Raw genomic sequence first — 12,253 nt, forward strand, 5'->3', positions numbered from 1 at the left:
TAGGTTCGTTTTGAAGCTTAACAGCAGCATTGAACATTAAGAGTCCTTTTTACACTACAATGTTGCATTTTATCAGCTAACCAGAGAACTTTCAGTCTCATGATGATGTATAGTGGAAAATTTCTTACCATGCCTTTCACACTACTCTTTTATCAAGGAAAAAAATGTCTTTTTATTTATAAATATAGTTTTATGACATAAATGTTTTTTGTGGGGTCTTTTTTGTGTGTTTGTGATTCAGTGTGTAAGGGTAAAAAATATGAAAAAAAAACAAAAAAAAAAAACTTTCTTGGGCTTATTTTTCCCATACTACCTCAGGTCTTATTTGCATTTGAAAGCAGTGGATTCCAGACTCCAAAGTAGGAATGTGAAGGTTGGGCAGTCTGGTTTGCAGATGTGTGTGTGTGTGTGTGTGTGTGTGTGGGAGATGGGGGAAAAGGTATAAAAAGAGCATTATGTGTGAAGTTAAATTGGCCTTAGAACTGAATGACCCTGGACAAACTGTTTTCTGTGTATTCAGGTGGAAAAACTTGTGCGTTAAGCTGATGTTGCTTCTTTTCCTAAAAAGCTGACTTTTTTTTTAACCTATGCAACTGGATGCCTGCCTGTGCAGTTACAGAATCTTAAAAACAAGTTCGATTTAGGTCAAGGGTCTCAAGAACTGAAAACGGAAAAGGCATGGAATAAAAATTAATGTACTTTCAGATTGTTTTGCATTCAATCATCTATTTCCGTTGCCTTCCCCTTCATTCATCTGTTTTATCCATCCATTTCTGTGCAAGCCGTAAATCATTTTTTCACATCTATCATTACTTTCATTATTTTGGTAATTTGCCCATATGTACATCCATATTTTTATGTATTATCTAACCACCCGGTTATTTTAAATATGTCCCTCTCCATCCATTTCTATTCTGTTCGTCCATCCTCCTGTCCAGCATTTATTAAATCCCTTAAATCATGTCGTTTCCCCAGTTTCAACGTAGAAATCGTCATGAACGTATCACAAAACTGATGGGAATGTTTTGTATTTATACATTAAAAACGCCAAGAGATAAATCGAAAACTGCAAAAATATCAATAAAACAGTAGGAACCCTAGAAAAACCCTAGAAAAATATACTACTGTTTAGTGCGGGGATATCCGAATAATTAATATCTTAGCATAAAAGGGACATTCCTTGTTCTCGATACTAAATGTTAATAGCCTGTAGGCCCCCCTCTGGTTCGCCTGAGGAATTGCAACTCATTAATATTTAACAAGTTATGTCCTTTTGTAAGAACAGGACGCTTTGCCATTCTGCATAACTACAAGCTCCTTAGCTAATATCTAAGTAATAAAAATAAATAATTAGTCGCCCATTTGCTTATAACTTGGCCTGGGTGCGGTTTATGCAGCGCTCCAGCCGCGCCTTTTCCTGTCACAGCGGAACGACAGTGCGTAAAGACGGCGGGTCAGCTGACAGCTCCCAGAGCAGCAGGGAAAGAAGCGAAGCTTGCGGGTGAATGAGCTGGGAATACGCTGGACACTCGAAGCTGAACTGGGAGTAAAGCAGTGGCGGCTTTTGTGGAATAATCGGGGTAAGTTTACAAACGTTACGTTCTTTCGGAGAAAATAAGTAACTTAGCTTAGTTATCGTCAGGGATAACCGGCGAGTGTTTTAATTCAGCAATGCTAATATTAGCAACGTTAGCAGCTAACGTCCAGCTACTAGTAGCGGTTAGCTCTGATAACGGAAAGGAGGCAATTTCTTTCATTTAGTAGAAAAATGCAGCTAACCAGTTATGTGGCTAATTTATGCATAATAAGTGTTCTCAATTCTGCAATAACATAAGCAACAAGCGTATTCATAACTTTTAATGATTTATGACAACCTGTCGTGTCATTTTCTCCGTTCCTCTCACCGGAAACCCGTTAAAAATCCGATTGGCTCGGCGGTGTCGACAGCTAGCCTGCTATGGCTAGCTAAATTAGCCTGCTACCTCTCGGTTCGTTCTCCATCACTTAAATCTCACTGAAGGTCAGGCCTTCGTTGATGTCGACTTGTATTAAAAAAATGTTAATGTCAAATTGTATGACGCTGGGATTTTACTTAACTAAGAGAAGCAAATGAGTAGAATGAAGAAAATCACAAACGTTACGGAATGGCCTGAATGAGCAGACATCTTGACTTCGGCGAGATAGCGTCGCTAAAACCCTTTGGTTTGGCGATAATTATTCGCTCTGTTGTTAGAAATCTGATGTTTGTCTTTTCCATGGTGTTTTCCAAGTAACGTCTTGTTTTTAATGTCAAGTTTCTGATTAGAAATTTTCAAGGGTGTCCTTCATCGCTATGCCAGAAAATTATATTTTTTTTTAAGTGGGACAGATTGCTATGTCTGGAGGTCCAAGTTAAACAAATCAGTTGTACAACAGCAGCACAGGTTATGAATGGAAAATAATGTCTTTGGGTTATAAATCATAAATTTGATTTTAGTTTTGGTGTCATGAGATTAGGGAGCATTTTGCAGGAAGTGTTAAATGAGAGTAGATTTAAAGCCAGCTACCTGCCTCAAACTGGTGGCTGCTAATCTGCTGTTAATCTTCCTTTCCCAAGGAAACCAAGGAATTTCCTTGGTTTCCTGGGGAAACCAAGGATGGCAAATATTGGAATCAAGTGTATGCAAATGGATGTTTAAACAAAGTCACCGATGGAGTGGTGCAGCTGCAGGATGCATTCGGCTGTCAGTGGGATGATGTGTACTTGTGAGGGAGAGGAAGACGGAAAAAGCGGATATGAGGGACAAATGCTTCTCTGTACCGTTGGCCGCTCTCACACTTTTCACTGCTTTCACTTCTCCATCATCCCTTTTTTTGTTTTTCTTTTTTCCCTTAGCCAGTTTCCTTCCCTAATGTCTGTCTCTTCTCAGGAGGCGTTTGGTTTCACAATGGCACGCTGGGAGTGAGAAGCAGCCACAATGATTGGAGGATTGTTCATCTACAACCACAAGGGGGAGGTCCTCATCTCCCGCGTTTACCGAGATGATATAGGGTATGTTTTACTGCAGCAAACCTGTGGAAAGTCTTCTAGATTTCTGGGAAACGTCAGTGAGAACCTAATATGCAGGTGGAGTGATTTGAGTTTATCCCAGATCAGAGGATTATGTCGCTGAACCTGTGTAAATTAATGTTTGTTGTGTCGTTGGGAAGCAGAAGAAACAAAGCTAAGCCAGGAGAACATTTAAAATGACGGAATTCCAAATGACAAAGTTTAACTATAAAATTAAATTTACAAGTATTCTTGTAAACCTGTCATTCCAGATGAATGATTTACTTTACGTAAAATAAAGTTATAAATGGTAGGGAAGAACCACATGGTCACAATTTGTTTTCCTCTCCAATTGTCTAATGTAAGGATTTGGTTCACTCATGTTTGTCAAATCACACCCTCATATTACAAGATTATGCGCTGTTGTGTGGGAAACTAATTTCCAAGCTAACTTGGCGTGGGGAAAACTTAAAATTATCGATGCAACAATACGACTCAAATAAATAATTTTATTCTCCATCAGCATGCAACTCTGTGGGCATTTCATTTCCCAGGTATTATTCAAATCTTCTAAACACAGTTCTCTCTGTCATATCAAGTTATATTTTTTTGTTTTGAGTTTTTTTTTTCCCCAAAAATGTATCCAGTTTCAGATTTGACACTTCATTTGTCTGAAAAGAATATGCTTTGTACATTTCTTTCATTTTTCACTTAAAGTAGAAAAATGTAAGTATTCATAGCTCTTACTGTAAAAGCCACTAATTTGGCTTTTAGCAGTTGTGGTGCTGAAACCCTAAAAAAATGTATAGTGACAAATAATCCACTGCAGAGGTGTTGAGTGCGACTTAAATGCCATTGGATGTTCGAAGTTGCTTACAGTGTCATTTAGAAATGTGTAAAATTACTATTTTTCTTTATGGAGGTTTGTTTGTAACTAGTTTGCTTCAGGTGTGGTCAAAAGGTCTGTGCATGAAAATGCCACTAAATGGCTCAAACTACTATAATTCATATTATGTTGAGCAAAAGAGCTCGGTAACAGGACTTGTCTGCTAGAAATAACACGGCAGCGGTGTTCTATTCAGTAATGCACACACCATCATCCTGCGTATTAAAGCATAAACCAAAGAGTGGAGAAGTTCTCGTCCAAATAAGGCATCATGAACAATATACCGTTTTTTTTGTTTTGTTTTTTTTTTTCCCTCACTCTGTCTACATGATGCACGAAAATGTCTTGTACATTTTTGTCTGTCCTCTTCTATCATCTTTGTTTTTCTACTATCTATCCTCTGTTAACCATTGTTTAACCATTTTCCTCCATCTGTTCATCTTGGCCCCCCTCCCCATGTAGAAATAGGTAAGAGTTCCTGTAGCTTTTAAAGCATGACTCCTCCCTCTCATGGCCACCGATCAATGACCCCTCGCCCCCATGACCCCTGACTTGCATGAGCATTTATGCGATGGTTAAATACCCGTAAGCATGAGTCACCTCTTCATACACTGGTGATGATTAGACCACCTTTTACCGAAATAAAGCTCCAAATCAACTGAAATGGAGTGTAATTGTTGATCAGCTGAGCCAGCGCCGTAGCATGTAGTCTGAGCATGAGAAACGAAGGTTCATGTAGCGCTGCTTTCTTTCTGCTCTGCCCTGTCTTCTCTCAGAAATTGAGGAGATTAGTTGCATACTTTGTAAGATTAAATTTGCTGTGTCATTTTAACTAAGCAGTATTGTCTAGAGCTGTTATTTGGGGGTAAACATTTAAAAAAATTTTTTTTACTTCAATTCTGCTTCACATTAGTGGAGCAGTGTTTAGAGACGATGTGCTTTCTTACTTTATAATGTCTTGGCTTTAGATGGATCTTTCTACATATTGTAAGCTGCAGTGCCTTACCGAAGTATTCACACTGCTCGAGCTTTTATTCCCCATTTTTATGTTGCATCGGCAAGCTTCATTGTATTGTATTAAGGTTGTATGTGCTTGACCAACATAAAGTTACATATAATTAGTAAAAAAAAAAAAAGATACATTGTCTAAGAATTTCTGTTGCATAATTACATGAAATGTCATGCACATGTACTTATCCACTCCTAGAGCCCCTAATAAAAATCCAGCGCAGTCAAAAGTCACCCAATTAAACCGAGTCCAGCTGCATTTAATTTCTCCTCAGCATAAAACATGCTGTTCTGTCATGACGTGAGAAGTTTGGAGAGCATTAGTTGACTAACGGCAGACATGTGAGGGACAAAGTAGTAAAGTGGAAAACAGGAATGGGTCATGGAGGTTTTTGTATTTAAAAATCAGCCTTCTACGGATAACTAACGAAGAGACATTGTAGAAACGGACCCAAAACACCCTGTTTGTAGTTTTCTACAAATACTCGTAGGAGAGATGGCAGACATGTGGAAGAAGGTACACCAATCAGATGAAACCAAAATTAAGCAGTTTGGTCTGTATGTAAATTGTGAGGCAGAAACTGATGCCTGCGTCACATCCTGAGCACACTTTTATCAGGGCTAGATGTGGTTTAAGAATTTGTTGCATGTTCATAAGTGTTCTCCACTCAATCTGAGTGAGTTTGAGTTATCTAGTTAATCCAGTGGGGGGGAATAAACTGACAATTGCCAGTCTGGCTGAGATATAGGCCAAAATACTTCCAACGGTAATTGTAGTGAAATATGGGTTCAAATTACTGACTGTAGAGTGTATGAATTTAAAGGAACCATGGATTTTTGTTTGGAAGATATTTTGAAAACCATGAAACTTTACCTTCTCTCAATTTTGGCACTTTGTGTTGGTCTGTCACTTTAAATTTTAATAAAATACATTTAAGTTTGTAATGTGACAAAATGAGAAACTTCAAGCGGTATGACTAATTCTGCAAGGCTCTGTAAAAAAGAATTGCTGAGCTTGGTAAAACTTATCACAGTCATGCTTACTTAGAAATCCCAACTGCACTGTGCCCTGCACATAAGGCAATAATGATGCAGGATTTCTTTCTCTATTTTGAACATGCTTAACTCTCAAGTTATTTATTTGGATATTGACAGATTTACAGTTTGACTAGAAGTGTTTCAGGCCAGGAAACTGTCTCGACCATGACTTCCTTGCTGTTTCCTTGCAGCAGTCTGTTTTCTTTGGATTCATGTTAACCATGTTGGAGGGTTTCCCATTGTAGCTTTGTCAATGAAAGTTGTTATTGACATCTACGTCCCATATCTAACAATGAATATACGATTCTAAAATTGAAAACGTTTTCGCAAATGACTTCACAGGATGCAGAAAAGCGCTTGATTTTATACATACATATTTATTTTTATTTTTTTTTCCACACACCAAAACACAAAAGTTTCCTCCCGTTCGTTGCGTTGCAGGCGTAATGCGGTGGACGCGTTCCGCGTGAACGTGATTCATGCCCGGCAGCAGGTTCGGTCCCCGGTGACCAACATTGCCCGCACCAGCTTCTTCCACGTCAAGCGCTCCAACATATGGCTGGCTGCCGTCACCAAGCAGAACGTCAACGCCGCCATGGTGTTCGAGTTCCTTTACAAAATGTGTGACGTGATGACGGCCTACTTCGGCAAGATCAGCGAGGAGAACATCAAGAACAACTTCGTGCTCATCTACGAGCTGCTGGACGGTATTATCAGCGCTCGTTTGTTTCAACGCAGCACGTTTCAAGTCCCCTCTGTTGCAACGCTTATCTTTTACTGAAAGTTGTCTCTCCGTGTTTGTTTGTGCAGAGATCCTGGACTTCGGATACCCCCAGAACTCGGAGACCGGTGCCCTGAAGACCTTCATCACACAGCAGGGCATCAAGGGACAAGTAAGCAAGACATGTTTACTCTCTGATTAAAACTTTAATGCCTCAACTCTGATTCAATAAATGGATGAAGAGATTTAGTTCAGTTTGTGGTAGCCTGTTAAAACTTCTGTCCATTTGATTGAAATGAAAAGTAAACTGATCTGATCTAATGGAAAATGTTTAGTTTTAGACCTTGCTTGATCTGATTGCGCCAGGTCTATATACTTTGTGTATTGCCCGATCTTGTTGCAGTCATTTTGATTTTGTATAGATGATAGAGATAAAAAATAAAGTGGACTGAATTATGTTTTTTACTTGAATATCTCTCTCTTTCTTTTTCCTGCCATTTTTCACAACTGGATTTTGGAAACTTCAGCATCAGGTAATATGCTTACTTAAAAATTTTTTTAACCTTTTTATTTCCTTTTTCATAAAGCATCATTTTCCATATAGTGCTGCATTTCCTACTTGTCTCTTTGAAATTTGAAGTTGCTGCTTGTCGGGTCTTTTGTTGGTTGCTATGATGTCGTTCCCCTCTGTCTCTCAGACAAAGGAGGAGCAGTCTCAGATCACCAGCCAGGTGACGGGGCAGATCGGCTGGCGGCGTGAGGGCATCAAATATCGCCGCAACGAGCTTTTCCTGGACGTACTGGAAAGCGTCAATCTACTCATGTCACCTCAAGGTCTGTTTGTGTTCTTGCCCTGTAGATGGAGATCAGTGACAACAATGGATTTTAGGAACATTCAGTTAGTCAGACCTAATGACTTTATTCGACTCCTCCTTTGTTTTATTTTCCCGATTGGTTTCTTAAGTACTAAAACATAAAATGCAGGTCCAACAAAACCACAGTGTTCCTGTAGCATAATAAAGCTCTTTTCCGATAGATTCAGAGAAAGCTTTCAGAAAATCCTCCAAAAGAACACGGAATAAAACCCTTGGCCCGGTTATCTGCCACTGATCACGATTCAGGTCAGGTCCTGAGCGCGCACGTGTCGGGCCGAGTCGTGATGAAGAGCTACCTGAGCGGAATGCCCGAGTGCAAGTTTGGCATGAATGACAAGATTGTCATCGACAAACAGGGAAAGGGAGGAGCGTCTGACGATGCAGGAAAGAGGTAAGAGATGCAGCACCTAACGTAACACTGACTAAATTACTACTGGTTATGATATAAATCACTTATTTGCTTCTGTGCTTTCATTGACTGGTTCTGTCTTTGGAAGCTTAAAAAAAAAAAAAAGGAAGTTTTGTACTGAGATTCAAAAAGCAACTTTCAGTTTGTTCTGCTTGTTATCAGTGCTGATTACAGTCAGGCTTTACAGTTTTTGTTTTTTTCTTTTTTTGCTTTCCTTTGCATGGATCTCTCCTGTCTTTTTTCCCTTTCTTTCTTTTCTATGTGCTGTTCTTCAGTGATTTAGGGGGAGGAAGGTACTGTGCTACCAATTCCTCTCCCCCAACATCCTTATTCATTCCTGTTCTGTCTGAACCTTCAACCATGTTAAGATCTCATCCTCTGTTATCTGTTGCATTGCCATTGAAACATTTTTTTCTTTCTCTGTTTTTTGTATTGAGCATCTGTGTAGCTGACCTCCCTGCTTGTTTTTGTACGCTTTCGCCCAAACTATAATTTAAGAATATTGCCTTAGTGTGTGTGGCTACCAGCTATTTTTCTGTATGTGCTCATGTGTTGCGTCTTCAACTGCTGGACATATAGGAAGAGTACAAGTTTATTCATTACTCTCTTTCTAACCTTCATTATTATTATTTTTCTCAGTGGGAAGCAGTCTATAGCCATCGACGACTGCACTTTCCACCAGTGTGTGCGTCTCAGTAAGTTTGACTCGGAGCGCAGCATCAGCTTCATCCCTCCGGATGGAGAGTATGAGCTCATGAGGTCAGTTAGATTTTTTGTTTTTGTTTCAGCTTTAAAATTGCCTTTCAAGATTTTCTAAATGCAAAACATGGCAAAGTCACAAGTCAGGAATTATGTTGGCATAACAGCTTTTGTTTAGTTTTTTTTTCCCTTTTGCCTCATTGCAGATATCGCACCACTAAAGATATCATCCTTCCATTCCGAGTTATTCCTCTGGTCAGGGAGGTGGGGCGCACTAAACTGGAAGTTAAAGTGGTCATTAAGTCGAACTTTAAACCCTCACTGCTGGCTCAAAAGATTGAGGTGAGATTTTGTAATCCCGTCACAATAACAACAAATTTTGCTGGATGATAATCTGTACCAAAAAAGTCATTGTGATAAATAATATATTGATACGGGCATAATGCAAGTTCGCCCTCTGAAAAACCAACAAACTTCAAATGCCCCTGTGCTTTGTCTGATTTTCAAAATGGGTAACATTGAGTCTTGTATGAATACAAACATCCATGCAAAAGGGTGGTGTGATTAGCACTAATGTAAGATTTGAGTTTCAACTGCCTGATCAGGCTAGAAATCATCCAATCACCAGTTTATTTCTTGGTTCATCTCGTTCCATCTACGTTGTAAAATCTAAATTAGATTTTTAAATGCTTTGTATGCCTCACTTTCCTTTTTTCAATGTGTGTTTATTTCTCAGGTGCGAATCCCAACACCACTCAACACCAGCGGTGTCCAGGTGATTTGCATGAAGGGAAAAGCCAAATACAAGGCCAGTGAGAACGCCATCGTTTGGAAGTGAGTCGCAGCAGCTTAATAATTAACCGCCTAACCTCTTTTGTGTGAGCCTTGCACACCCTCGACTTGTTTGCTTCCATGAAGCAACACTTTTTGTTGTGAACATGGCATCAAATTTGTCCTAGTTATGTTTTTAAGCGCATTGGTTTTTTTTTTTGTGTGTGTGTGTGCTCTGCAGGATCAAACGAATGGCTGGAATGAAGGAATCTCAGATCAGTGCTGAGATCGAGCTGCTGCCCACCAACGACAAGAAGAAATGGGCCAGGCCTCCTATCTCTATGAACTTTGAGGTGATGATGGTTGGATCTCTGTCTCCTCAAAGATACGATCTTGTTTCACAGCTGCAGTTTAAAAAAAATAAAAATAAAACCCTGCTCAACAAACTCGTCGTAGAATAACAAATGCACAGTAGCCGACCAGACAGATGAAGTGGATCAAATGTTTTCAGTATCTGATGCAAATCCCCAGCTGTCTGGCTTCCTTCCCACTACAGCAGCCTGTGTGGTCCACACGTTCTGGCTTGTTCAAACGTCCCTCTTCCTGTCCCCCGCAGGTTCCTTTTGCTCCGTCTGGCCTGAAGGTGCGCTACTTGAAGGTGTTTGAGTCCAAGCTCAACTACAGTGACCACGACGTCATCAAATGGGTGCGGTACATCGGCCGCTCCGGCATCTACGAAACCCGCTGCTGAATTTCCACCCTAGCAAGGCAGCAAAACCGACCACTTCCCCCCCAACTGCTCTCATCTATCCCTGTTAAGAATTTTTTCTTCTGTCCTCTTCTCCCTACTTTGTCTTTGTTCTCTTCCTATCACTTCTTCTCCTCCTCTCCTCCCCCATTCCTTCTTAACTAGGTGTTGGAGATCGAATTTACATCGTTTAAAGAGAAAACAAAAAGTAAATATGGTGTAATGCACAGATATATGCAAAATGTGAACCATTGTATCGTATATATCTAGTAGTGACGAGTACAGTTGTGAACCATCTGAAAGAAAAAGACGTGTGATGCTGGAGTCTCAGGGGGAGAGGACGGAAGGTTTGAATGAGTGCTCAGATTGTTCAGTGTTATTCTTCTATCTACTCTCTCCTGTTAAGGTCCTCATTGTCACTTCTACCTGGTTAAGGTGCCTAATAAAGACGAGTCCAGATGGTTTCTATTCACATGTACTCCAGTAAAGTTTACCGTCTGAATAAATTGACAGATTTGTGTTCTTGTGGATGGACCCCTGTGCATTTCTCTCACCCAAGAGGGTGAAATCATTCCCGACTGATGTTTTGGTAGCTGATCCAGAAATCGACATTGTTCAAGTTGGTTTTATACTGCTAGCATGCGTTCCTTTCAGAGACACGTCAGGTCATTTGAGGTCAGACCATCGTCCTCATTAGGGTATCGTGACTCATTTCCCCCCAGATATTTTATAAGCACTAAGATGATCATTGCCACACTATTTTCAATTCAAAGATCAGTCTGCAGGGTTTGCAGCGAGGTGAGGTCTCCCCCTGGTGTTTGCTTCACCACTGTCTGCTTCTTCTTGTTTGTAGCCCTGGTGACCGTTCTGTCCAATAAAATCTATGTAACCAAACCTGCTGCCTGGTTTTCCTTTCTCTGATATTGTTGGAGCAAAGCTTTTCCTACAAAGCTGGTCAAAATTTGTTTGCCAATTTAAAAACAAAAAAAAGTCTTGTGCTTGTGAAAAGCTAAAACTTAAATTCTGTTCAGAAGTGAAACTTCTATGTAGTTTAATTCCACATATTTAAAAAGTTAATTTCTTATGTTAACTGTTTTGCAGCCAATGAAGATCTAAGAAAATAATTACTGAAAAACATTGCATGCTGCACAGGATTACTTTTACATAAATTACTGACTCTGTTTTTATGGTGACTTTGAGCTTGTCTGCATTGTTGGTTCTGAAACGTTTACTTCCCTCTTGACTAAACCTCAGATTCTGTTTGTCCAACAAACTGGTGTGATGTAATGTCGGCATGGGAGGTAGTAGAGTTTTGGCAAGTGAAATGTCCTGCTGGGAACTGAAATCGACAAATATCGTCAGCTAAAGGAAGCATTGGGTGTCATAAAATTTGTGTTGTGTGGACCAACAGCAGCAGGAAACGCGGCTCCCCACGTCATCACTCAACATTTCTAATGGACGTCAAGCAGAGTGGATTCTGCCCCTTGCCACACTCTTTGATTCCCAAATGAAATGCAAATTTTATGTGCTGATAAATCTGTGGTAGCTTCAGTCCACACCTCCAGACTCTTGAACAGGCTTTGCCTTACAATCCTCTCAAGGCTCCAGCTCTCCTTGCTGCTACTTTCCATTAATATAACTGTATATTACAACTTTGCAATATTTTTTGCAGTTTACTCCATGACTTTGTAGGCTGCAACAGTTTAAGACTAATTGGTCTCTTAATATCGTATAACTTACTATGGACCATCTTTTTTTTAAATGCTGTATGTGAATGTATTTTTATTTATTTACTTATTCACCCAAACTTTTCAATTATATTCTAGTTTGAGATGGGATGTCATAAATGATCAAATTCTGTTTCATCCTACAGATAACACAGGCATGAACTATTAAGTGTGGAATCCTTAAAACCAAGACAGTCAAAATGTTTTTAGACAAGTTTTAATGCATCTTTGCTCTTCCTGTACATCCAGGATGCAGGACAAACAAACCTCAAAACGTAACACAAACCATGATTAAAACTGCGGCTCTTATCGGCTTGCCTCGACATGCTCGAACTGAAGTTAC

The 12,253-nt window shown here is 39.8% G+C and overlaps 1 protein-coding gene across 4 annotated transcripts; it reads left to right on the top strand.

The window, feature by feature from the left end:
• Positions 1-1,415: 1,415 nt before the first annotated feature.
• Positions 1,416-11,074, top strand: LOC103147009 (adaptor related protein complex 2 subunit mu 1). Of its 4 annotated transcripts, none has more exons than XM_016678035.1 (13): positions 1,416-1,580; positions 2,876-3,031; positions 6,402-6,667; positions 6,771-6,853; positions 7,209-7,214; positions 7,380-7,515; positions 7,803-7,947; positions 8,241-8,258; positions 8,605-8,724; positions 8,871-9,006; positions 9,401-9,498; positions 9,677-9,788; positions 10,052-10,186. In XM_016678035.1, the coding sequence occupies exons 2-13, from the start codon at positions 2,958-2,960 to the stop codon at positions 10,184-10,186; spliced, it is 1,329 nt and encodes a 442-aa protein (XP_016533521.1). In that variant the 5' UTR covers positions 1,416-1,580; positions 2,876-2,957. The 4 variants fall into 4 exon arrangements, with proteins under 4 accessions (XP_016533521.1, XP_016533523.1, XP_007565205.1 ...); XM_016678037.1 differs by having other exon boundaries at positions 1,418-1,580; positions 2,910-3,031; positions 10,052-11,074; XM_016678036.1 differs by lacking the exon at positions 1,416-1,580 and adding an exon at positions 1,632-1,651 and having other exon boundaries at positions 2,910-3,031.
• Positions 11,075-12,253: the final 1,179 nt, after the last annotated feature.

The sequence above is a fragment of the Poecilia formosa genome, unplaced genomic scaffold, assembly GCF_000485575.1.
Source record: "Poecilia formosa unplaced genomic scaffold, Poecilia_formosa-5.1.2 Scaffold172, whole genome shotgun sequence".
Taxonomy (NCBI): Eukaryota; Metazoa; Chordata; class Actinopteri; order Cyprinodontiformes; family Poeciliidae; genus Poecilia; species Poecilia formosa.

Coding starts and splice junctions, on each gene's coding strand:
- LOC103147009 (XM_016678035.1), top strand. CDS start 2,958: ATGATTGGAGGATTGTTCATCTACAACCACAAGGGGGAGGTCCTCATC. Junction 3,032..6,401: donor GTTTACCGAGATGATATAGG/GTATGTTTTACT, acceptor GTTGCGTTGCAG/GCGTAATGCGGTGGACGCGT. Junction 9,007..9,400: donor TGCTGGCTCAAAAGATTGAG/GTGAGATTTTGT, acceptor TTTATTTCTCAG/GTGCGAATCCCAACACCACT.